Source organism: Stegodyphus dumicola, chromosome 11 (genome assembly GCF_044657685.1).
Source record: "Stegodyphus dumicola isolate Sdum_Otavi_A_Nest chromosome 11, ASM4465768v1".
NCBI classification, from domain to species: Eukaryota; Metazoa; Arthropoda; class Arachnida; order Araneae; family Eresidae; genus Stegodyphus; species Stegodyphus dumicola.
Window position 1 is genome coordinate 80,803,542 of NC_140778.1, and position 26,199 is coordinate 80,829,740.

Below are 26,199 nucleotides of genomic sequence, written 5' to 3' on the forward strand. Positions count from 1 at the left end.
GCCAGATGGCCTACAGCCTTTCCCTCTCGATCCAACCGTATAAACGATCTTGCCTCGGGGTTCTGGAACCATCAAGTTCTTAATGCTTTTTCCCCAGGGTACACTGTCATGAATAGAATCCAGTCAACACTGCACCCCGGGGGTAGGCTCTGTAAAATTGCTCCTCGTACATTCTTTGAGCAATTAAATCATTTCTTTGTGCAGCCCCATACACGAATTGCATGTCGGCAAGCTCCGCATTGGCGTAACGATGCATGTTGCTCGAGATCCGCGCGGAACATGAAGAATCCAGCTATCACAGCGCTTTTATACGCTGTACTCATCAGCGCTTTCTACTGCCTCAATGTGACATTACCGCACCCAATTTCTTATACGAAATCTGCTTATTTAGGTGCCCTCTACCTGCCTTTACATTTTTGTCATACAGTTTTGAACCACTATGTTTCAGCAAATTTTCAGGAGAGATAGAGGACACCTAGCGATGGATAAACCCACAGCAATGCATAGTCAGAAACGCTTTCCTGGCGCGCTACGACACAAAACACAAGAAAGAAAGAACACGGAGAGTGTGAGAATATATGTTTATTATGCTTAGTGCAACAGAAACCGAGAAATAAGAACAAATTCATATTTTCCTGTAGTGAATTTTCGCTGTTACTTCTTAGCTCATGAATAAACATCAGCACTGAACATCTCTGTCTGAGCAGTCTTCTCCCACAGAACACCATAAGTTATCCGAAGCCTTGGGTCGTCATCCTAGGGAGGTTTCTCTATATGATTGATCTCAGTGTGATTTTCTAACTGAATCAGTTTTTAAAAATATGCAGAAGTAACATGGGAACGGCAGGCTTGATCCGGTGCATTGGGCAGCAGGATCGCGAGACCTCACTAGCATTGACTACTCCCTCTACGTGAAGACATTGGTGTACGAAACCCCCGTTAGGAGTGCTGAGAAACTTGTACGGATCGTGCCCGGTATTTTCCAGAACATCATATCTTCCATGTGCCGGACACTTCCATGTGCCGGATCTTCCATGTGCAAAACTTGTTGCACGCATCGTGGTTCCATGTTCCGGGAGGTCTCGGTATTTTCCAGATATTCCAAGGCCAGAAACAGGTCCGGGGTCGTAATTTCAAACACCTCCTTTATGACGATCATTGTCTATTTTTGTTCATATTTCATGCTTTCTGCTGCACCAAGCATAATAAACATGTTTCCTCACCCTGCTCATGATCCTCCTTTCTTATGTTTTATATTTTCACTACCGCGCCGGAAAAGCCTTTTCGATCATACACTGCTATGCGATTTTCCATCGTCTAGATGTACTCTATCTTTCCTGAAAGTTCGTAATTGATTTACTGAAACACCCTGTATATATATATATATCTTTAGCTAATTTAAATAAATATTAGCAATTAACTTTTTATATGTATATATATATTATTTATGTGACAGAAATTTTAACTTATAAGGTATTTCTCCCGCCTTCTTAACGAGCCTTCCTAGTGTAGTGGTCTGCAGGCTCAGCGCGTAATTGAGAGGTCCGCTGATCGGTTCCCGGCGAAGGTGTTGCTAATTTTTTACTTCTCTTGCTTTCCAAAAATACCTAATGCCTCCACAGTGGTGCCCGAACTAAAAGGGTGTTGGATGATAATTCTCCTCACCTAGGATTTGGCGATTGGGTCCCCAAAAACACCAGTCGGCTTTTAAAAGGGGGAGTATATAAGGTATTTCTTCCGCCTTCTTAATGAGTCTTTGTGGTGCAGTGGTCTGCACGCTCAGCGCGTAATTGAATGGTCCGCGGTTCGATTTCCGGCGAAGGCCTTGCTAATTTTTCACTTCTCCTGCTTTCCAAAAATACCTAATGTCCCTACAAACTTATTATTTGTTCATCCTCTGTGAACTGTAATAATTCATCGCTCTTGAAAGCGCATTATTGTAAATTGTACTGACTTTACATTTAAGAAAAAGAATAACGCAGCCAATAAAACATTCAAATTAAAATATTTCGTTGAAAAATCTCTGTGTGCACTCGCAATGAACGTTTCATAAACCACTAGCAAAAGTTCATGATTACAAATAGTTTTTAGGCACTCGATGAAAGAGAGTTTTAGCTTCTCAAAGAATAAATCTCTCCATCATCCCGTATAGTTCAAGTTATTCAAACTGAAATCCATTACTTAATGTATAATGCATTTATATTTTGATATAAGTGTATAAAAGAGCTTAAGATGTTAGGATCTCCTTTGAAAAGAATAATTGCCAAACAAATACACAGATATAGAAACAGCTATTTTAAATATGGACTTTATATGCCCTGTTTAATCTCCTTGCCGAAAATCGCTCATATATTTAAATAAGAATTACAGTTCTTTCTTTTTAGGGTATGCTGGCAACGGAGTTTACTGTTCTTTTGTTGGTGTATGTAGCATAAATAGAGGAGGTTGCCATCCACTTGCATCATGTATCGAAAATACAGGTAAAACGTACAAATAATAATGTCTTATAGTAAAATAAATTAATTTTTTCAGAAGTATATATACAGCTTTCCTGCCTCTTCCTGTAGAATAGATAGTTAATTTTAAGAAATCTTAACTTCAAATATTTCTTAATCTTCTTATGCAATCATGTCGACTTTAAGCATGGTAACAAAAGAAAAAAAAATTTTTTTTTTTTCAAAACTCAAACTAAATTGTTGCATTCTTTGATAATATGTTTTATTCCATTACAGTAATAGAAATGCGAGATCCGATGAAAGACTCCTCCGTAATAGCAGGAAATCATTTGAAAGACAATTTCTCTGAAACAAAAAACTCTGAAAACGCTAATTTTTGCACTCATTTTTCTGAATGACAAAATTAGTCGATCGCCCTGACAAAGTCATGTTCACAGTTACTGACAGCAACTGGCATTTCAGTTCCTTTTTCCTGGGAGCATATAAGCATTCTGTACCGCGCTACGCGCATACAGAAAAATCCGTACTTGTGATTGGACATACTTTCCGATGACATCATTTTCTCTTCCTCTAATGACGTTTAAGCAGGATTCTTACAGTTTTGTTTTCGTTGAATGACTTGTATGGGTGATACGGAAACGTGAAGTTATAATTTGTATTCTTTGAATAATAATGCTAGACGAAATAATTGTCATGCAGCCTTTTGCAGGTGGCATCCTGTTTATGGAATCATAAAATCCTTCAAAGATGCTGTTAATATCAAAAACAATCTTAAATACTTAGATTATATGAATAACCGAGTTCATAAATTTAGTGCAAAAAGCAAGACACATTGGATTACACGACCATCTCGACACAAATGTAAGGCATATGTGCTAGTAAGTGTATTATTATTGAAATTTTGCTGCATTAATTTCCTTTAACTTTGGAATATATTTCCTTTGGAACTGTATATGTTATTTCCATCTTAATGTCCATGTCTTTCCCACTTCTAATATTCTATTGCCTTACATGAAGGAAAAAAGTGCGTTCAGCATATTCGCTGAATACACGTGTATAAGAAAAGAAACATTCTTCTCTGATAAACGCTATTTTTATACAAAGGTATAAAAGATTTTACACATTAAAAAATGTGCAACATTCATACAGTACATATTCATGGGAAATATTCAATTTATACATACGTATCTCTATTTCTGTGTTCCAAATCTATAATAGCCTAACTTCACAAATAAATTTTACTTTTTCAGACTGACAACAAACATCGTGAATTTAGTGTGTATTAATGTTAGCTCCCAACGTTTTTGTTGTTCGCGAAAACTGCCTTGTCTCATGATTTCGGAAATTGTATCTATTAAGTATTTAATGAGTTTGAAACAAATCATTAACTAAAAAGCACTACATTTTTTAAATTAAATTCATCATACTACAGTGTAGTAATAAGCGTCAACAAAACTACAAAGCACGTCATTAACGGTAGTTACCTTTTCGGTGCTATCAAAATGTAAACAAACGGTATGGAGGTGTACTTTCCAGCCCAAGCTTCTCAAGTCAAGGCGTTCCTGAGCGTAGAGGAAATGATATCATCGGAAGCTGTATCCAGTCATGCGGATGGATTTTTCCACGTGCTCGTGACGCGGTACAGAATGCTTATATGCTTCCCGGAAAGAATAATCAATATGTTCTCCCAAATCAGGGGTCCCAGTCCCCAAAAAAGGCAAATCCACTTTGCTTAAACTTCTTGAGTTGGATCGACTGGGTCAGCCAAACCGGCGATCTCTAATTCCAAACGCTCCTAGGTAGACGCCATTCAGGACGGATTTGTACAGGTGACAGGTGACAGCAGGACAGGGCATCCGGACGGCTTTCTATGTCTACTCGGGTGTTACCCTGGCCCTGCAACCATCTAGAGACTTCACAGTTGTAAGACGCTTAACAGATGTGTGCTTGATACATGTCACGTTACATCTACAGTATTATATGTGCAACTGTGCTAATAGCCTTGAACGGCACGTCGGCTTGTGGATTACTAAAAACAGTTACATTTCCATACTACGGATACACATACCATTGCTGTCCTAGCTACTTTAGTAAGCTTTGAGAATCGTTAGGCCAATTATGTTTATTGCATGTGCCCTATTCCGGCCTACAGAGGTCTATGCCCATTTTTTCTAGCTTGTCCATTACGCTTTTAAGCTTTTGCCGCGTGCCTCGATGTTTTACGAGGAGGCGTTTGAAAGGCAGAACATTGGTGGTTGGGAATTTGATGTGCCATTCTCCTGTTAAGGGGCACTCCGTGAAATAGTGGTCTGGTGAGCCCAAGTTGTCACAGACACACATATCAGTTGTTGCTAGACACCTTTCTGCAAAGTACGTCGGAAAGGGGCCGAGGCCTGTTATATATCGCGTGAGGTAGGGCGTTGAGATGAGCCGGTCCACCTCTACCTTGGACAGGAACTCATATGCTCTACGGCCTTGCGGGATTTGGTCCCATTCTTTCTGCCAGTTTCCAATAGCTGTCTCCTCTGACTCGCCGGTCACCCCAAGCAATCTTCAGGTCACGCTCAACTCCCAAAGTCCATCGACGGGGGTGCTACACCCGGCAATGCCATTAATATCAGACATATATAGCTCCACCACAACCGGGAGAGCAGACAAGACAGTACCATATGGTCCCTGCCGAGCCTGATCCAACCATCGCCAGCGGTGGTTCTAGTCTTCTAGTCCTGTGAAGACAGATTATATGATCGTGTGGCTGAGACTCCCTAGGTACAGATCTTAACCAATAGCTTCCTAGGTTTTACCTGAGTCGACCCACAGGGGCCACTTTTGAAAGTATAATAAGGATAAAAGTAGCGTAAATTTAAAGCTTAATTTCTTGTTGAAGTAAATAACTTAGAAATTAAATACTAAATGTAATTTTATCCTTTTACACTGCAGAAAAAAGTAAAATCTGACTGTGTAAAATTTGTCAGTCTTCATTGCAACAAGATAAGGCTTCAACGCAGTTAGGATAACCTCAGTGTCTCATCATAATCGCTTTCTCATGAGTCAATCCTTCATTTATTTGCTTATTATTTCTTATATAGGTTCGAAAAGGTTTAGAAATTTTACATAAAATTGTTAATGATTTTAATGGATACAGGTATCAGAATTTAATACTTTTTGTATGTGACTATTTGCTTTCGTGACTATTAAAAGAGCCAGCTATTTGTAACCAATTCAAGTTGCATTTAAAGCACTAGAATTTTATTGCTGACGAAGGAACTAAAGCTTCATTTATTATAAATTCTTGTATTTGTATTTTTGAAGTTGCTTGATTTCGTTACATTTCCTTCAAACAGCAATGACTGGCACCTACAGAGAATGTCGTTGCCCGCCCGGCTACATTGGAAGCGGTGAAGGTTTGCAAGGATGCATACAAGCTGCAGGAATGAGTTGCGCAGATAATCCTTGCAGGCATGGAACATGCGAAGTAAGAATATTTCATTATTTCTTTAAAACGTACGCATGCATTTCGAAATAAGAGAAAAAAATCCATCACATCTGAAATAATAATTATTCTATGACAGTAGTTTTCCTGATGACTTCATTTAGAGGCCAAATTGCGGTTACAGAGAGAAGTCGACACGAATTCTCGTTTTATGCAGCGGATTTGACAATCAGAGTCATGTGATGTCAGGAAATTCAAATTTAGATATTTTGAAAACATTCTTATAATTTTGTCCAATTTTAGCTGGTCTAAAGAATGCTTCAAAGGGAAAAAATACTTCAGCATTTGAAATAAAATCAAAACTTAATATAGTTCCCATGCGGAACTGAGATAAAATATCTGTGCACGTTTTTCATGCAAGTTCCCCATCAGCTTTGTTTTTATAAGCTTTACTTCCACACGGAAGTGAAAGAAAATATCTTTATACGCTTTACTATAAATTTACTACTGAACTATTCTATGTAAACCTAACTTCATTCACAATTTACACGGCTTTTATGTACTTTTTACCTCCTTCCACGAAATAAATGAAGTATTGCAATCACGAAAAATTTCAGGTATCATGTTTCAACAAAATATCCATTTTTACCGCTATTGAATGCGATTTAACGATGTTTTTGATTGACTTCTATACGTAAAGAACCCATAAAGAACTCTTTTTCTCAAAACGAATTGTAAAATGGAAATGGATTCAAAAGAAATTTTTTGTGACGTCTGTACGTACGTATGTATGTATCTTGCACTCTTAAAAACGAATAGATTCAGAACGTTGAAATTTTGCATATAGGACAGCTATAACATGTATATATACGCAGTTATTCACCTCCCTTTTTGGCTGTAATTGGCCGCAACGAAAGTATATATATATATATATATACACACGCTCTGTTACTCGAGTCAGTGAACTCAGTTTTTCTCATTCATATATGTTGGTAAATTGTGTATTGTTTGCTTTAAAAGTGATTGAATTGTGTTGTTCCTATGCTCCGGTTAAGATTTTATGCCTTTAAGGTAATCTACGTGCAATAGTTGTAGAATTATTAACAGTTTAAAAGTTGTTTAAGTGCGGCTAAATTTGATGGAACAGCCATATTTGATTACATTTGAAAATTAGTAGAATAGTGAATTAAGTCAGTGTCTGCACCTTCAGTCTCTTTAACTTGTAAAAATTGTTTTTTTTTTTTTTTTTTTCAATTGTTTTAACTGCATGTGGTGTTTCATGTTTTCCCATGTTTTTCAATTTTTAATGAATATATTTTACGTTTTTATGTATTTTTGGCTTGTCACAAAGTGAGAACTGAATGAATTCAATGAGAAATATATCTCGAATTAAATTCTCGGAAATAAATTTAAATGGCCATTCGAGGAAGTCATGTGGTGGTCAGCCCATCAGATTTTAAAAAAAAAATGAAAAATTGTGAAAATTACAAAATTAAAACAATACTTGCGTGACTTCCAGCCGCCAATAAAATATCTTAAAACTGATTCTAACATATAAATAGTTAAGTGTTAGCGCAGCTACTTTGGCTTATTTTGGCGATATTTTACAGATGAAAAAGAATGATGAATTATAATTACAAAACATATATTTTATATAAATACACCTTCATACCAGCACACACTATGTTTTAATTAGATTGTTATCAGGCACTCATTCCAAAATCAATGAATAAACTTACTTAAACCGTTTTCTGTTTCCTCTTTTATTTTGGCTGAAATTTCGTGACGATCGCTGTAGAAGAAAGCGATTCTTACTAATTTTGCAGTAAAATATTGTAATTGAATTCCAGTTCAATTGAACTGAAGTAAACCTGAATTTAAAAGAAAAATATCCTGAATTGGTACTTTTTCGTTTCGCCGGCGCAAATCTCGCCAAGAAGACTTTATTGGCGAAAACACATAGTATACACATTAAAAAATCTTTACAAATGTTAGTTCTAAGAATTTTTTATTTTGAAGGTATAAACATTTTAATGTTGTGTAAAATTTTGTAAAAACGCCTATAAATAAAAGCAATAAATTTGTAAAAAGATATTAATTTAAGAATTTACAATCCTTTCATCGTACAACGTCCTGATTCGCCGGTTTAAATCACGTGACCCCACGTGATCTCATCTCGCGTAAACTACGATACAAAAATCTAATTCTCTCAGTAATTATATACATTAATTTCAAGTTAAATCTTAATTTGGAATACAAGTTTAAATGCCAGAATTATTTAAATTCGTACGAATAGCTTACTCAGAAATTTTGTAAAACCGCAGTACTTTATTTCGCTAGTGCATTCTAATTAGAATTGATGAATTTAACTCTTGACTTTGCCTTTTCTATATTTTCGCCATCGGGTGAGCGATATGATTGTATCCTAATTGACTTAATTACTGCCCGCGAATGGCCTTAGGGCATAAAGTTGAACTATCTGGTGAAAATTCTATGTAATTGTATGCCAGTATTGAAACAAGCAATCTGATAAGAAATGGCTGCCACTTGTTTTGTAAAAGTTAGAGTAAAAGGTTACCAGCGAGGATATTTCGTTTGGCATCGGTTGTACTATTACTGGCGACTTTATCGTTTGCGCCGGCAAAACGGAAAAGTACACCTGAATTTTATGAGTACAAGTCCTTGGAATTTATAATTCAATAAAAGAACGCATAGAAAACTGGCGACTTTGAATGTCAAAACTTTAGAACTAAAAAGCGCGTAATTTCCCCCAGTTTGACACACTGGCGATTTCGTCTTAGGTGGTTGAGCTAATACATAAATGTTTATAAATACAACTGTAAATATTTCCTGTATTTTGAAATTCTTTTAGCATAGAAATCTCCTTTTAAGAAAGGGAGACAACGATTTAAAATATTTAAACGAATACAGGGATAGTAGTTAATGATAGTAGTTAACGAAGCTGACCGCCATACCGAAGAACCCTGGTTTGAATCCCAGAGAGAAAGCATGGATGTTTTGCAAATGTATACAGTGTCTGTGCGGCATGGGGTGTACTCTAAATATACGGCAAGCCAAAAGTCGTCTACAGTGAGTAGCGGTAGGGGAAGAAGGGTGGGAGACCCTTGGACTCGTCCTACTGGGGTTCTTTCAATCAAAACTGTGGGAAGAACTGAGAAAGTCGTACTTTCACTTGTAAGGTTCTCAAGAATCTTGCCAACGACAGGCCCAATCTTGCAGTCTTTGCCACGCTGAATTTCGTGGGCTTTTTCTGATGTTATTGTCAGACAAGTGAGATAAGCAACAGCAACAACACTTACATACAACGATCGTACAACGATTATGTCTAATACAACGATTATTTATCATACAACGATTTAAAACATTTAAGCGAATGAATGTATAGCAGGTGTAAAATTCTTTCACATAAAATTTGTGGATGAGGTAAGGTAATGATAGTAACTCTTATTATATACATATTTAAACAGCTTGCTGGTCAGTCTTTCCGCTGTATTTGCTTCGCGGGTTATTACGGCACGCTCTGCGACCAAGAAGAAGATCCTTGTCTCAGTCATCCTTGCCAAAATGGTGGTACGTGCATCCGAAGACCAGGAAACTTCACTTGTATTTGTTCGGAGGGGTATGAAGGACCAACTTGTGCCAACAGCAAATCAAGTAAGATTTTGTTTTCTTTTCACTGGTTTTCAAAAATTCGTCATTCATTTATCCATGATTGGCAAACGCAGACTGAAAGAATTTGATGCCACTAGGTGACATTTTGTATATTCAAGAAAGGTAAGTTGATTGTTCTACGAATCTGGAAAGCTTAATAATTCTACAAAATCTAGCTTTGACTTTATAACTTACTTCTTCTCAATTTCCTCCTTAGTTTTTCCAATGATTCGACCTCGGGTAAAAGCATCCAGATGTCGTCTAACAGATTTATTCTTGGACATCTCACAATGATGCAGCAACTCGACGTTTTTTAAACGGCTATATACCATGCAATAGCTTTCCCAAAATGCTAAGCTAACAGCTCCAGTGATCTTTATACCCCTCCGACACTCCTCCATTATGACTTTAGTCCGTAATATGACTTTAGTGTCACCGTTTAAGGTATAAGTATTTATACCGTCGAGCGTCATGGGCCCTGATACGTCTTTAACATATCAGGGCTAAACCCTGATATGTTAAAGTTCTTCAAAATGTCATGAGTAAATGATATTTTCCTGATTATAATTAAAAAACGACTCTCTCAATTTTTACCTTGTCCCTTTTCTTCCAATATACATCCAACCCGATCTGGCAGAAATTTGCATGTATAATGAATAAGAAAGTGACCTGTCTATACGGAATTTTACGTCCATAACATTGAAAGGTTTAAATTTACATATCAAGAGACACTGACTTTTAACTCATATATTCGCGGATAAATATGAGTTATATTCGAAAATATTCCGTTGGAACATTGAACAAAACTAATATACATATCATTTTATTGAAATAAGAATTACAAGTGCAGACCTCCTTATTGTATTCAGAAATGAGCCGACGTTCTATAACCTGCAGCAATTCTAAGGCAGATTAATTTAAATTAATTGTCATCCATCCTGATGAAGAAAAATCCCCAATAAGCAAAATAACCTGCAGTAATTCTAAGGGAGATTAACTTAAATTAACTTTCGTATCCTGATGAAGAAAAATCCCCAATAAGCAAAATTACCTGCAGCAATTCTAAGGGAGATTAATTTAAATTAACTTTCGTATCCCGATGAAGAGAATACCCCACTAAACAAAATAAATTGCAGTACTTCTAAGGGAGATTAACGTAAATTAACTTTAGTATCCTGATAAAGAAAATTCCGCATTAAGCAAAATAACATGCAGCAATTCTAAGGAAGATTAATTTAAATTATCTTTCCGTATCCTGATGAAGAAAATCTCCAATAAGCAAAAGAAAACTTTAATCACAGGTGACAGAAATGCTTCAGATTTTCTTCGTCTTCCTGGACAACAAGAGCGGAAGTACTTCATTAGTGCAACATCCACGGATGAGAAGAAGATTATGCAGCAATTTTCTCGGCCCAAGGGCAATAATTGTACATGTTGGTCAAGTTCAAACAAGTGCATTTATTGCTCCAAGGCCGAGGATGTGCTTTACACAACGCAACAACAAGCTGAAAACAACTGTCGATCTTTGCTTATATAACGGGAGATCAACAGATGATTACATTACTTAAAGACAACAAGCTATGAATCACAAAAGGATTTACACGCATGGAAGCTTGAAGTTATTTTTACGCTTGAATTCAAGTACAAACGCAGCATACAGTGGATGACGGTCTACTAAATCTGAGATCATATCTAGAACAATTTATCATTTAGACCTGTGACGGAAATTCTAAAAAATAAAATAAATAAAATGAAACTTATAGAAATAAGTACAAAATCGTAAAATTTGTAATTAAGTAAAAATAATAAAAATTTCAAAATAATAAAACCTGCAAGCATCTTGGCTCAAGGAATTATAATAAAATGTAGTAAAATAAAAAAGAACTGAAATAAATAGCAAATGGTAAAAATTGCAAGTGACTATAAATAATAAAAATTTGAAAATAATTAAAAGTGCAAGTATCTTGTCTCAAGGGTTTGTAATAAAATGTAATAAAATAAAAATTATATAAATAAATACCAAATAGGAAAATTTCAAGTAAAATAAAAATAATAAAAATTTCAAAATAATAAAACCTGCAAGCATCTTGTCACAAGAATTTCTAATAAAATGTAATAAAATAAAAGTTACAGAAATGAATACCAACTTATAAAAATTTCAAGTAAATAAAAACAATGAAAATTTCAGAATAGTGAAACCTACAAGTATCTTGTCCCGAGGGTTTCTATACCGATTTTGAGAGAGAGAAAAAAGCAATTTTTGACATTTTGTGTGCATTTTGTAAGGAATGAAAAGGATAATTATTCTAGTCAAAATTACCATCAACCCCATAAGAACTAAAATTTTTGCTTTTGCGCTCCAATTATATACTTGAAGTTATTTTAATAGAATTCGGATCACATTTATACATTTCTATTTCAAAAATATATAGTTCTGTTTCTAAAGATAAAGCTCTGCGTTCAAAAAAGGTTTAATAAAAGACAACAAATATATATTTTTGCTATTTGCTAAGGAATTTTAAGAAATGTTTCTGTGTTTTTGATATTTCATGTTTCATATTGAATTTATTATTTGTTCTTGTTCTTATTGATTTCAGAATCAAATTTTTATTTCTTATTTTCTATTTTACTTAACAATTTACTGTGTTTTTCCCCGTACGGTACTGAAACTGAAATATACAATGTATTTCAGCAAATCGGTGACAAATTTTCAGGAAAGATAATGTACACCTAGACGATGGAGAAACACATAGCAATGTAAGGTCGGAAACGAATTCTTGGTGTGACAGTGACGACACAAAACGCAAGAAGGGAAGGGCACGGGCAGGATGAAAATAATTCTTATTTATGCTTAGTGCGGCAGAAACCAAGGAATAAGAACAAAAACAGACGATGGTCATTAAAGAAGGTGTTCGAAATTACGACCAGGAGCATGATGCAGGAACCGTGTGTCTTGCATCTTCCATGCCCTGATGTAGAACTTTCATACGTCGGAGATCACAGACCGAGGTTGTCATTTCGAATACATTCTTTAATGCCAATCGTTGTCTGTTTTTGTTCTTATTTGCTGATTTCTGCTATAATAAACATAATGAAGCATGTTTTATCACACTATTCATGCCTCTATTTTATGTGTTTTGTGTTGTCATTACCGAGCCAAGAAAGCGTTTCCGACCAAGCATTGCTATGTGATTTTCCATCGTCTAGGTGTACTTTATCTCTCCTGAAAGTTTCTAACCGATTTTTTCTGAAACACCCTGTATCATGCAAAGCATTTTAATTTAATCTGGTCTGTTTAAACGTTTTTCAGCGACTATAAAAAAGACGCCTATTAAGACATATGCGAATTTGAGAGCATCTGAAATTATTGTAAAATATGTCTAATTAATTGTAAAGTTATCTTTGCGTTACTGTTACTCGGTCAGTAAAAGTCATGTTATTTTATTTCTGAAATATAAAAATATTTCATGCATCTGTTAATTTTGACAGATTTTGGAGTATTTATGTTTGGCTTATTTCTAAATCATTATTAATGTTTAAACTTCAATTCAAAAGCTATTACTTGTCTAAATAATAAATAAATAATAATAGTAATAAAACAAATAAATTCTCTCACTTCTCTGATTTCAAATTTAAGGAACTTTATAAAATACAATTTATACTGAGAAATTTATTTAGCCCTGCTTTATCCTATAAGTCTTGAAAATACTTTTATCTTAAAAATGCAAATTATTGATTAACAGTATAATATGATACAACTTAAGAAATGAATAACCTATTTTGATAATGGTTGAAGCATAAGACAATTTGCCATATGCTTAAATAGGTAAGAATTCCTCCCTTTTTTTAATCTAAATCTATAAAATTAATCAATTTATAATAATTATAAATAATTAATTTATCTAAAGCATCATTTTCAAAATAATTAATTTATCTAAAGCATCATTTTCACTTGCACTCAAATACCATCAAGGATTTCAATCATTGGAAAACGTATTGAGATGTGGATGATGAACCTAAGGACAATTTCGTTAATAGAAGCTCAGTAAGGAATTAGTGCTTTAAAGATTTTTTAAATCAGGGATCTCTAGCAAAATAATATATTACACATTTGAGAGCTTCTTCTCATTAGATTTCTTAACATTTTACAGCATGAGGCTTGTTTCTTCTGTATACACAATTAATGTAATTATAAAATTCCAGCGATAACTGATATATATATATATAGGTTACGGTGAAACACCGAAATCTGGAGAATGTCAACTTTCACCGGCGAATGTCAACATTCACATAGTCTCTTGGCGTATATCCGAAATATTTTCCAAATACTCTTATTTCTGACTTACACCGGTCAATGTCGACATTCACCATGTACTTAATGGTGAATGTTGAACATATAACAATATTATATTTTCTTCTCTGTAATTCAGTGGCAAATAAACGCACTTGAAACTTGAAATAAGAACTTAAGAACATGAGAACCTAAAACACACAATATATTCAAAATGAGAAAGGAAAATAATAGAAGTTATAAACTTACCAAATTATGTGATTCAAATCTTATTTATTGCAACAACTTACACTATTATGGCACTTTATGACCTCTCTTTTCGACTTTCACCAGAGCATATCTGTGATTGTCGACATACACCGGTGAGGGTCCGAATATACAAGAATGTAGTGAAATATTCGGTCTTTCACCGACGTATTTGGTGAATGTTGATATTCTCCGGTGAAAGTCGATATTCTCCAATTTCGGTCTTTCACGGTAACATATGTATATATTTATATATATATCACATACACACAGATATGCATATATATATATATATATATATATAAGGCCCGGTGGGCAAGTGACATTAGAGATCCGGGGCTCGATCCAGGCTTGGCAAGGTTGACTCAGTCTTTCATCCTTTGAACGGGTGGATAAAATGAGTACCATGTTCGCTTGGAGACTAAACACCGGAACTCTTGCGATAGGTGCCGGGTGAGAGCAGCGTCCGGACATCCGGGCAGCTTTCACTGACTATTCGGGTATCGTCCGAATCCCGCAACTAGAGGGGCAGATGGTGGAAAACGGGTATTGCAGATTCCTACAATAGCAATGCTTATTATACAATATAAAGAAACTTACATCAAATAGTGCTGTTACTATGTTGAATTACCATAATAGTAATACATACTTCGTATTACATTATACATTAAATAATGCTCAATTATAACAGTCGACGCAGGGACGATACATTAATAATGAGGTCTTGCGACAAGCTGACCACTTCTCCAGGGCATATGCTCGTGCACCCGGGGGCCCACGGCCAGGAAAGCAGATACTGGAGCACTCCAGGCCATGGCCCGCTAAGCCTGCTGCGACTCTGAGTTTAGTTTATATATTATATGTAATAGGATGACTTGAAGAAAGCCGCGGCGGACTGACAATCGTTCTCTGCGTTATTTCTTCGATAGGCTTTACTGCGTAGTTAGAAAGATGGTACTCGAAGACAGACTTAGTCGTAACTTCCACTGATAAATTTACTCCTGGATAATGAATTCTGAGGAAGCATATTCTTTTTCATTTCATATCATCCTTGAAGGTGCGCTATGCACCCCATAATTTTATATGCATTGTGTTTTTAGGACAAATTACAATAGCTGGCAGAGGCTAAAAGAGAGTACTATGATGGGAAGAGAGCTGAAGCAAAAGTGCTCAGTTACCCAACAGGAGAGCTCAACAAGAGAAGTTTCAGTTTAAGTTAAAGATTCACTTCTCGAAATTTTGGTTCAATTTCCGAATTAGATACGTCATTAGCGTGTAGAGTTTCTCACTTTGTAATTCTAAGTTAATGTTGGAAGTGAATAATCTAAAAACTGATAAGCGAATAATCGCTTAAGTTCGGTGACAAGGAACAACAAGATAGAAGGGTAACTAACCCTTTATTATTCCAATAAGATTTAACAAAACTCCGCCTGGGAGTGTTCAAACAAAGCCCGCACTTGGACTTGAACTTAAAAGACTAAGAATTAAACTGAAACTAAGATTAGCTAAAGAAATATAGCCGAAGTAAACTAAAGAAATATAGCCGCGTAAATCAGAAACTCTGATTCTCTCTACTTCTGTAAGTAACTTCGTCATTTAAATACCGCTCCTCCTCATTAAATCTTCAACAAGATTCCAAAACTACGTTCTGGCCGGAAGTAGTAAGTTGAAGTTAAGAATTTGACAGGAAAGGAACTTTAACTTAAAATTTAACTGTTAATAAAATTAACATAATTCTTACAAGCGTTATGCAAACCATGTGACACAGAATGATATAGAAATAGGGCAGTCCAGGAACGTTATTACTATTTTTAGAATAGAGAGGGGAAATTAAGGAGTATTGCTGGTTTAAATTGCAATTTTGATATTTACGTATGTTTTATTCTTTATATATATATCATAGAAAATGATTATATATATCTATATATATAGATATATAGATATATCAAATCATTCTTTATGTGCTTTTGAAAAAGCTATTTCAGATATCTTTCAAATGACATGTTTAGTATTCGCTATTTCATCTTTGTGTATTTACACTGTGAGGTAAATATTTGGTTAAGTTGCATGCACTCTTATTTATTTATATATTTATTAACAGCATGTGGTGGTTTTCTGACTGGAAACAACGGAACACTTCAGTTCCCTGAAAATGGAGTACACTATGATCACATGATGAGCTGCGCTTGGATTATATCAGTAGATGAGGATAAGGTGAGTAAATATATGGGAATTTTTTTTTTACTTATTATTTACAGTCAAGAATCACATGCAATAATACTTTACTACAAACACGGCTGCAATCCTTGATACTTTAGTCCAGGGGTCCCTACCCCTATTATCCGCGGATACTACTGCGCCCGCCGACGGTCTTACCTGTGCTCGCTGCTCGATAAAAAATTAATTAAGTTCCGTAAATTTTTACAGTTAATAATTAGCGAAATAATATTAACTATTTGAAGGCATGGAATTGGTCAGTTTGCAATTTCGTCCCGATGTTATGCTAAAAATTTAGAAAATGTCAATCACTTTTAAATATTTTAACGGGAAAATATAAAACGCATTTTAACTTCTCCCTTCAATACCTAACGAGGCAAGTACTGTATGTCCCTGTTATTATATGGTACCATACGTAGAGCTTAATTATTTGCTCTGCATCATGGGGACCTCTACGAAGGGGAGTCCCCACTTCATGGTTATTCCCTAAATGGCATATTATATTTATTGCTAGATTTATGCTCATATTTTTTAGCGTACGTGTCTCGTACTTTATTGCTGGTGTCTTCTGCTTCATTGCTTTTATATACTTTGTTTTTTTAAACCCAAAATAAGTGACCCAAGTTAAAGACAATGAAACTCTAATTTTAATACTGACCAGGAAAAATCATTTTGTTGCCCCAGTCTTAACTAAAATGCATCTATTGCACGCAGTAGTGTCGCAGCGCCGAAAAAACGTAATATTGAACGCTATTTTCAGACACTTTATCCCACTTTTAATACAGCCTGTTCGCTTAAATCTGGAAGGAAAAGACATAAAATAAATTAGATAAAATCCCATCTATTTTCCTAACAGCCAGTTTTCACTTAGAATGTAGTAAAATGTAAAATTTCCAAGATTGTTTCTTCCAAAATTTCTAACATACTCGGAAAGAAGAAGCTTTTTCCCGATCATGACCATGAATAATTAAAAGAAGCATTTTTAACTGATGCCGATTGTTTACTTAAGGCTTTTTTTTTAATAAAAGTGAGATTAGGCCATCAATGCAGAATGTCAGAGACTTGCAATTGTCAGAGAACAATCACAAGGAGATCACAAAAAGAGTCACAAGGAGATCACAAAAAGAGTCACAAGAAGAGTACATGTTATTTTGAAAGGCATGAAAACTCGGTTAAAACCCTCTGAGCGGTTCGGGGTTTTGGATCTGTCATGAAGATCTGTATTTAAAGAGATTTTATTAGCTAAATTTGTATATTTACTTACTTTACGCTCTATTTTCATAAACTTACATTCATTAAGATCATCTAAGAAAATCTAAGAACATCTTACATCTAAGAACACTCACATTTCCGAGAATGGGGTATTTTCTCGATTTTAATGCCAAAATATCATTAGTACTTTATACCTGCATTAATGTACTTTTAATAAATAGTCTTAGTGTCTTGGACATATTTCAAGATGCCCATATATACACGCTCTAACAGAGATCACAAAACATATCTTAGGCTGTATATGTACGACCTTGAGATAACCTAGGGTACGAAAATCTATCCTGCATTGTTGAGCTAGCAGTTAAAACCTTCGTTAACGACAATACTATTCAGTTGGTGTCGGAGAAAATTTTCGACGAAGAACAGATCATTTACATACAGCACAATAAAAGACCATAACGTAACTGTTCGAAAAGTTATGCATAGGTTAAACAACATATAAGCTTCTTTAATCGATCAATATTTAAGACGGTAACGGATAATTTACTATTAAATAGCTTTTTCCGAGATTATAATTGCCTATAGAATCACTCTGACAGAAAACTATTAAATGTAAACTTCATAAAAAAAGATCTGCCTCATCGGAATATAGGAATCTTTTTCTAGATGAATATTCTAAGGTCAAATGTATTTGGCAATTATTGGAAACAGTAATTAAAATCTCTTTAAGTAAATGATATAGTTCTAAGGTTATGCTATACATGTAAATAAGTCTAAGAAAGTTCTGTGAAACTTGAGAAAATTTGGGGCTTATTTTACATGAAAATACTTTAGTAGCATTTCTTTCATCATATTTCCGTTAATTATTCGTAGATTAGGTAATAGTTTCAACCATTTTATTTTCTGTACATTTTCCCCCTGTTTACTATTTCGTATATGCTTGCCTTAAAGTTTCTAATGCGCGCTAATATTAAATTATTCCACATTCTGCTTAGTATCATATTCCATATATACACAATTTCACGGCATTTTTAAGAAGAAAAACTTCTTATATCTTCTCCTCTACAGTGTCTCACAAAAGTGATGGGACACTTGTGCTTTACAAAAGGAAACTGTAGTAAAATAAATTTAAAAAGCATGTAAAAATTTTGTGTGTGTTTCATACTTAAATTTAGTAACAATTATTACATAACATACATTTTCTCAAAATATTAAAATATTAATTTAATAAAAATACAATTGTTTAGACGGAGCAAAAAATGGCTTACATAAGTGATAAGACACTTACTTTTCCATCAAATATTTATCCAAAAATTTTACTTTTTAAAAGGTTTTAATATTTTGTTGGATTTCCTTTTACTTTTAAAACATGATTTAATCTTCTTGGGATGGATTCGACTAATTTTTTTGTGATTTCTGGAGTGATTTTACCCCATTCTTCTTGAAGCACCGATTTTAATTGTTGTTTTGAAAAAATGGTGTGTTTGCGAATTCTTGATTCCAATTTTTGCCAAATATTCTCTATGGGATTTAAGTCTGGAGATTGTGGTGATGTTTTTATTATTTCACGATAGTTATACAGCAGCCAGAGTCTAACGTTCAAAGCAGTGTGCTTGAAGTCATTGTCCTGGTAGAATTTAAAATCATTATGAAGGTTCAATTTTCGTGCTGAAGATTTCAAATTTTGATTTAAAATGTCAATATACTTGTACTGATCCATTATATTGTCAATGAAAACAAGATTACCAACATTCTTCCCTGGGTTTACTCCACATCAAGATTCTACCGTCAGAACCAAATATATTAAATTTACTCTCATCATCAAATATAACTTCATTCCAGTAATCAGAATTCTTATTTATGTTGGATTTTGCGAAAGCCAGTCTGAGTTTTCTATTCTTTTCACTTATGAAGAATTTTTCCTGGCTGCTCTACCGTGATATCCAGCAGATCGAATTACTCTTCTAATAGTCTCAGGATTAACAATTACTCCATATAATGCTTGTAAATCAGCAGCAACTTTAGGAGCACTCATTCTCGGATTTTTTTAAATATTTCGAACGATAATTCGCTTTATTCCATTGGATAGCTTTGATAGTCGGCCAGGTCTTCTTTTATCCTGAATCATATGATTCTTTTTATATCGTTTAATGATATTTAAAACTGTTGAATGACTCAAGTTAGCTGTTTCAGCAGTTTCTCTAATAGATTTTCCACGTTCAATATTCAAATTAATAACTAATTTTCGAATTTCAGGCAAAGTTTCTTTTCGTTTAGCATTCATGGCTGCACAGAGCTAAAAAACACAAAAATTCCCAAACAGACTGGGAAGAAATACTGCAGACGATTTTATAAATTATTGTCAATTGCTTTTGAGTAAAAATAAAAACCCCCAAAAATATTTTTATTCTAGTATGTAGTAGTATCTAATGATGTTCCATCACTTATGTGAAAATAAATTAATATTTTAATATTTTGAGAAAATGTATGTTATGTAATAATTGTTACTAAATTTAAGTATGAAACACACCCACAAAGTATTTTTACATGTTTCTTGAATTTATTTTATTACAGTTTCCTTTTGTAAAGCAGAAGTGTCCCATCACTTTTGTGAGACACTGTATGTCTTTAAAGCATAAGTGATTTTCTTAAAGATACCTTCTCGATTGTGTTATGACTATACCTCCTTCATTTAAAGTTTGGTAAAGGATACGATAACGGAAATAATTCAAATAACGTAACCAAATTTACAACTAAAACAACTTTTTAAAGTAAGTTGTGGTGCTGCCATCTATTGACAGAAACTAACTTAAATTGATAAACTCCTGCTCAGCAAAATGAATATCGATATCATGCTGAAGTATTTTCATTGATGTTGTGATGCTTAAAAATATTTCAGTATTTTGACTACTGTTAGAATTACATGTAAATCTAATCCAATTCTGATAGAAAAATTAGACATACTTATATTTTTAATATGTAAACAAAATAATAAATTTAGAGTCATATCATAGATAACTGTAATCATATCTACTTATCGAAAGAAATTATTTGGACTCTTTCGATAGTCCAAATTTCGGTTAGACAACAAGAATTCAGTTTAAGAATTGAAATAGAAAGGTTATTTTCTAAATTCTAATAAGTCAAAAACTTTATAATCTCAATTCTTTAGTGATATAGTATTTATATTTTAAATATGTTTCAAATTTTATAATTTGTATTTATAATTAATGATGTTACTAGCAATTTTCTCAGTCCTTAGAACTTTTTCATAAAAATATTTTTCTTTGAACGGGAGAAATATGAAAGAGAAATTTAAATTTAAATTTGCAATTGCTTTTCATTTAATATTTTTCATTTCACATAAGGAACTTTAATATGTTTATATGTATCATTTCTGACGTAAGGTCAATTCTAAATGAATGGTTTTTATATATAACATACGTAACTCTGCTGACGCAGAAGTGTAGATAACAAGGAAGAAGATAAAAAAAATTTTATATTTAAAACAAAAAGTCGAAACTTTCGAGAACCAATAATAGCTTGATAACAAGACACTCTAAGTAAGAAGCTTAGAATATTCTTTAGTAATTTATTTGTCTCTAGCCTAGAGATTCAAAGAATATCTTTTAATATGTGTTTTAATATCTGTTTTAATCGAGAAATTATGCAAGCTCCTTCAATCTAAAATGCAAGGAAGAAAACCTGTTTTTCTCTAATTCTAGCTAAGCTGCATTTGATTGCTCTGGCTATAGTATATTTTAAGACGCAATTGATGTATCAACAACTGGCTGTTACCAAGCAAAGGTTTCCATCATTTTTTCATTATTGATTCACATCGTCCCCCACTCCGAACTTCTTAACCCATATTTCCTCATCGTCTTAAAAATAGGAGAGCACACATAAATTGTCTTTGTATAAAATCTTTGAAATAATTTAATTCAAATAAAATAGGTTTTATTATTTAAGAGTCATTTAACTGTATATTTGTTTTTATCGTAAGATAGAATTAATTTAGGATTTTTTTATTAATTTTTTTAAATGGGGAATTTTGTAGATTTCTTTGCTTATGATTTCAACGTATAAGTTTATTAAAATTTTGATCTCCAAGGAAAACATACGTTTAAATTTATTGAGCTAATATTCCACACTCTTATATCAGCAAAAAACATTATCAAAAAATTTTATTTAAAAGATAATTTTTTTTTTTTTTTTTTTTTTTGAATTTTGACTGGCCTAAAAATAAGACGACGGTAAAATCCACAATTACCAATTACCCATCAGTTTGTAATGGAGATAATCCCTTCTTTCTCTGTTACGTTCTAAACATTGCTATTCTACAACTAACCCAAGCACTTTAGTCTAGCTGGTAGGTGCACATCACGTGACACAGAGATGTGTGAAATGTCGGGGTTGTGTAAAAGTTTCAAACATTGATTCATGAATTCTCTGCGTTCTGAAATTCATCAAGTAAACTAAATTTCTCTTTTTTACATGCTTGAATTTTGGAGAAAAACAATTATTCAAAGACACAAAATAAGAAACCTACTAAGAAAATCGTGAATGAGGTCATTATCTCATAAAATTGAACAGAACTTGCTGTCAATAATTACAAAACCTGAGATGCGTAAGATTTATATGGATAATTTCACTTCCCATGAATTGTTATCCGTTCTTGCAAATAAAAACTTCTTCGATACAGGTACTGTTGGAGAACACAAAATGTCTAAATGCCCACTTATACCCTCTAAAACAAAGTCAAAAATGGAACGCGGCCCTTCAGATTTCAGTCTTGATTCAAAAAACAAAGTTGCAGCTGTCGTACGACATCGTACAATACGACCGTCATTCCATCGAAAATCGATAGAATGACAGTTCTCTCATAGCATTCTATGCAACGTAACAGAGTATGCCCGACGATTGCTTTTCTGCCCACAGAGTGTTTCTAATATATTTTCTGCAAATTTACTAACTAGAAAGTACTTTTTTCCGAAATAATTTTTTTTTGGTATTAAGAAATAATCATTTTATTTCTCCTCTGAATTATCAGCAGTTTTATTCAATTTTCCCTTCCAGGTTGTGAATATTACTTTTGATCACTTCGATTTGGAACCAGGACACAATTGCGAATTCGACTTTCTACAACTCAACGACGGTCCGAACGTTGGCTCTCGTGTGATAGACCGTTTCTGTGCAGAGGATTTGCACGGAGCAAACTTTTCCAGTACTCATAATGAACTCTACCTCTGGTTCCAGTCAGACAGTACAGTCGCCGCAACAGGATTCTCTCTCAACTGGACAGCAATTGAACCCGGTTAGTCACTGCAGAATAGAACTTATAACTAGCTGAATGAAAAGTTTAAATTATTTGTTTTACTTTGCCAGTACTCTTGTTAAAAAATAAGGTCGTTCAGGGACATATCGACACCTCAAGGGAAAATATGTATAACTGGTTAACATTTAAGGATTTTATCATTTAGTTTAACAAAAAATAATTATTCCTGTATTAGTAACACATTATGAAAATTTGGCTTACCTGAAAAACATCATAGGTCATACAAATGCAATGAACAACATAAAAGCCAGATGTCCACTTCTCCCGTAAATGCAGGAGATCTCGACAGGTATCTACGGAGCGGCAGGTACAATTCAGAACAATGGCTCTTTTTAAGAAATTAGGACAACGCACTATGGAAAAGAAAGATTGACGGACTAAACACATATTAACAATGCAACAATATATATCCTCCCTTATAACTATGTACATTTGTTGCATGTAAACTGGGGTTGATTCCCATTTTCTACACATACCTCATGGAACCACGTACTACGCTCTTCAACACATTTCACCCATTTCTGTCGGCAGTACCATCAAAATAGTACCCACCGCGCTCGCCACAGTAATTTTCACTGTCTTCGAGATCTTTCGAGGTACTGGGTTGAGCTTCTCGTTGACGTCTAGGTCCCTGTGTTGGCGTTTTACTGCGCAGTTGACTCCTGTATTCTGCGGATGTTATAATGGCTGATTCTTGTTTTTTTCTCCTATTCCGTACAGAGTGGTTCTGTACTACTGGTACAGGGCATAATTCCGAAAATGATGTAGTAGCTGATGTAGCAGATGGTGATAATGACCTCTGGAGGTTATTGTCTTCCTCTACCATAACTGGAATGGTGCCATTTGTAGTAGACATGATTTCATATTCAAACACATTGTCTTCCAAAATATCGGGATTGTATGGGTATATTCCACATTTTCGAAAGCCATTGGCAAAATTGCCCTATGTAGCAGACTTATCCCAAACTTGCTTGAACATTTCAACGAAATCGTCTTTGGTGATCCCCTTTCCTGGATGGTGGTGAACAAAGTTCCTGCATGCCTCATAATAAAAATGTTTCAGGCTCTTGAAATATGAAACATCAAGGGGTTGGCATTTGCAAGTACTATGTGGAGGGAGACACAGCATCTCAATTCCGAACAATGACGCTTTGTCCAGTGTATCCGGATATTTGCAGTGAGAGGCGTGTCCATCTATAAGAGTAAAACATTTCCTTGTGGTTTGTGTTTGTTCAGATGGTCAAGAAATTTGTTGAAGACTTCGCTTGTCATGTATCCAGAATCTGACATCTCTAACGGTAACCCATTTGGTAAACCTCTGGCATAAGACGGTTTTTGCCTAACACTCTTCATAGTGACAAAGGGGGTGATGGCACTTCTTGTTGCGCTGCTACAAACCATGGCAGTAACAGTAGACCTCTTTTTTCCTATTGTGGCGTGGTTCACGTCTTCTTTGACTTTGCAAGAAATCACTTTACCAGGTTTGAAAATTAGCTGCAGTCCAGTTTCATCGGCATTCCAAATTCTTGCCGGCTTTTCCCACAGGTTCAACGCATCATACATTTTCCGTAAATTGTCAAAAAATGTTTCGTACTTCGTCTCTATTGAGACCTCTGGAACGTACATAGGACAAGCCTTGTGTTTTTCTTATTGGCAAATTAGGTGTATTTCTAAGAAAGAATATACGCAGTCATATCCTGCCTTGGTCTTGTCTTTGTTAAACAAGTGCGTTAGATTATTTTTCTCCGCAAATTTAAATACTAGCTTCCTAATATCGTTTACGGTCGTGCCAAACTCCTTGGAATCCAGCAATAATATATGTTGAGCCAGTTCCCTTTCCATAGCAGTATCTAGTGTTGTTCTCTTTCCAATTCGACTGTTTGATACTGCACCTGTTAGTACCCTGGCCTTTAGTGTGTTGCTCGGAACGTCGAATCTTTTGGCCGCAGTTGCAAGCGCCATTTTGTTCTCTTTTACCTCTCGTATGGCAGCCGCCATATCTTCCGGCTTCCATTTCCAAGCACTTTTTTATATTCGTAAGTGCGAGGCATTTTTTAACCCTAAAATATCATAAAACGAAAACAAAGTTAATATTAATTCTTTCACTAACTATCGGGTAAAGAAATACCAACAGACTTCACTTATACAAAATAATATTCAAATAATTGGTATATTTCCAAGATAATTTACATGAATTTTCCAAAATTTAATTGATAATTTAATTGGTTTAAAATGGTTTAACTTGTAGTGTAATTTGGAATTAGATTTACATAAACGTACAAGGTTTCGCTTACATGAATAACTGTTATATTTTCAAGATTACATAAATTAAGATTATAATTACGTTTTCAAGATTCTTTGCAGTGTACATAATGTTCCACAGAGGAATTTATTACTGCATTATCTGATCGGTTTATAAGAAATTCGGAAGGCAGCTGTGGAGCAGGTATTATATATTATAAGGTTTATTCTCCCTCCTTTCTGCATGCCTTCATAGTGTAACAGTATCACACTCGGCGCGTATTCGAGAGGTCTACGTTCGAGTCCCGGCAAGGGCATTGCTCCTTTTCACCTCTCCTGTTTAAAATAATCTAACCTCTCTACAGTCATGGACCTTATAAGAGATACACTAACCCAGTGGGAGGAGGGGGGGTCACCGACATGTCCGCAAGAAAGAGTAGGGACGATCTGGTTTACTTTAACACTGAAACCTATGTCGTTTGCATCACATAACTCTTTTTAATTATTAAACGTGATACGTTGTATAGTGATGAGATTATGAAAGCCATAGTTTTTTTCAAATAGGATTTAATATATTTCATTAAAGCACTTTTTATTGCATTTCGCGCATTTTTTTCACGCGTAATTTTTGTACAAACATCTTTACTTTGGTAAAACGGTAAAAACTCTAAGCACAAAATTTATTAACTTAATTTTGCGTAAGAATAAAGTAAAATTAAATAATATTGATAGTACGTGATGCTTTGAACTAAATAAGGTAAAATTAAACTAGATCTGTTAATTTTTTTAAAAATTTAATGAACATTTTCAGGTAGTGATTTTCAAAACTATAATAACATTACAAAACGATTATTTATTTGATTATATTATCATTAAATTATTAACACTGAAGTGGATTATTTATTTTAGTAATTTATAAAATTCGGAGCATAAAATTTTCTGAGTGTAATGAAAGGGAAAAAAGATAAAATAAAATCTAGAAGCACTCAGATTTTATATTACGTCCGAAAAGAACCTTTTTTTAACGTTTTGTGTGTTACCTATGTTTATTGAATATCATGTTCTTCGCCCGTAAACCACATACATTTGAAAACAG

General features: G+C 34.2%; 1 protein-coding gene across 1 annotated transcript in view; it reads left to right on the forward strand.

The window, feature by feature from the left end:
- Positions 1-26,199, forward strand: part of LOC118193658 (cubilin-like) — a 435,777-nt gene that overhangs the window by 143,428 nt on the left and 266,150 nt on the right. The window contains exons 15-16 of the mRNA XM_085826886.1: positions 16,200-16,312; positions 22,604-22,841. Of these exons, the coding sequence (XP_085683012.1) occupies positions 16,200-16,312; positions 22,604-22,841 (351 nt within the window). The remainder of the gene's footprint in view (positions 1-16,199; positions 16,313-22,603; positions 22,842-26,199) is intronic.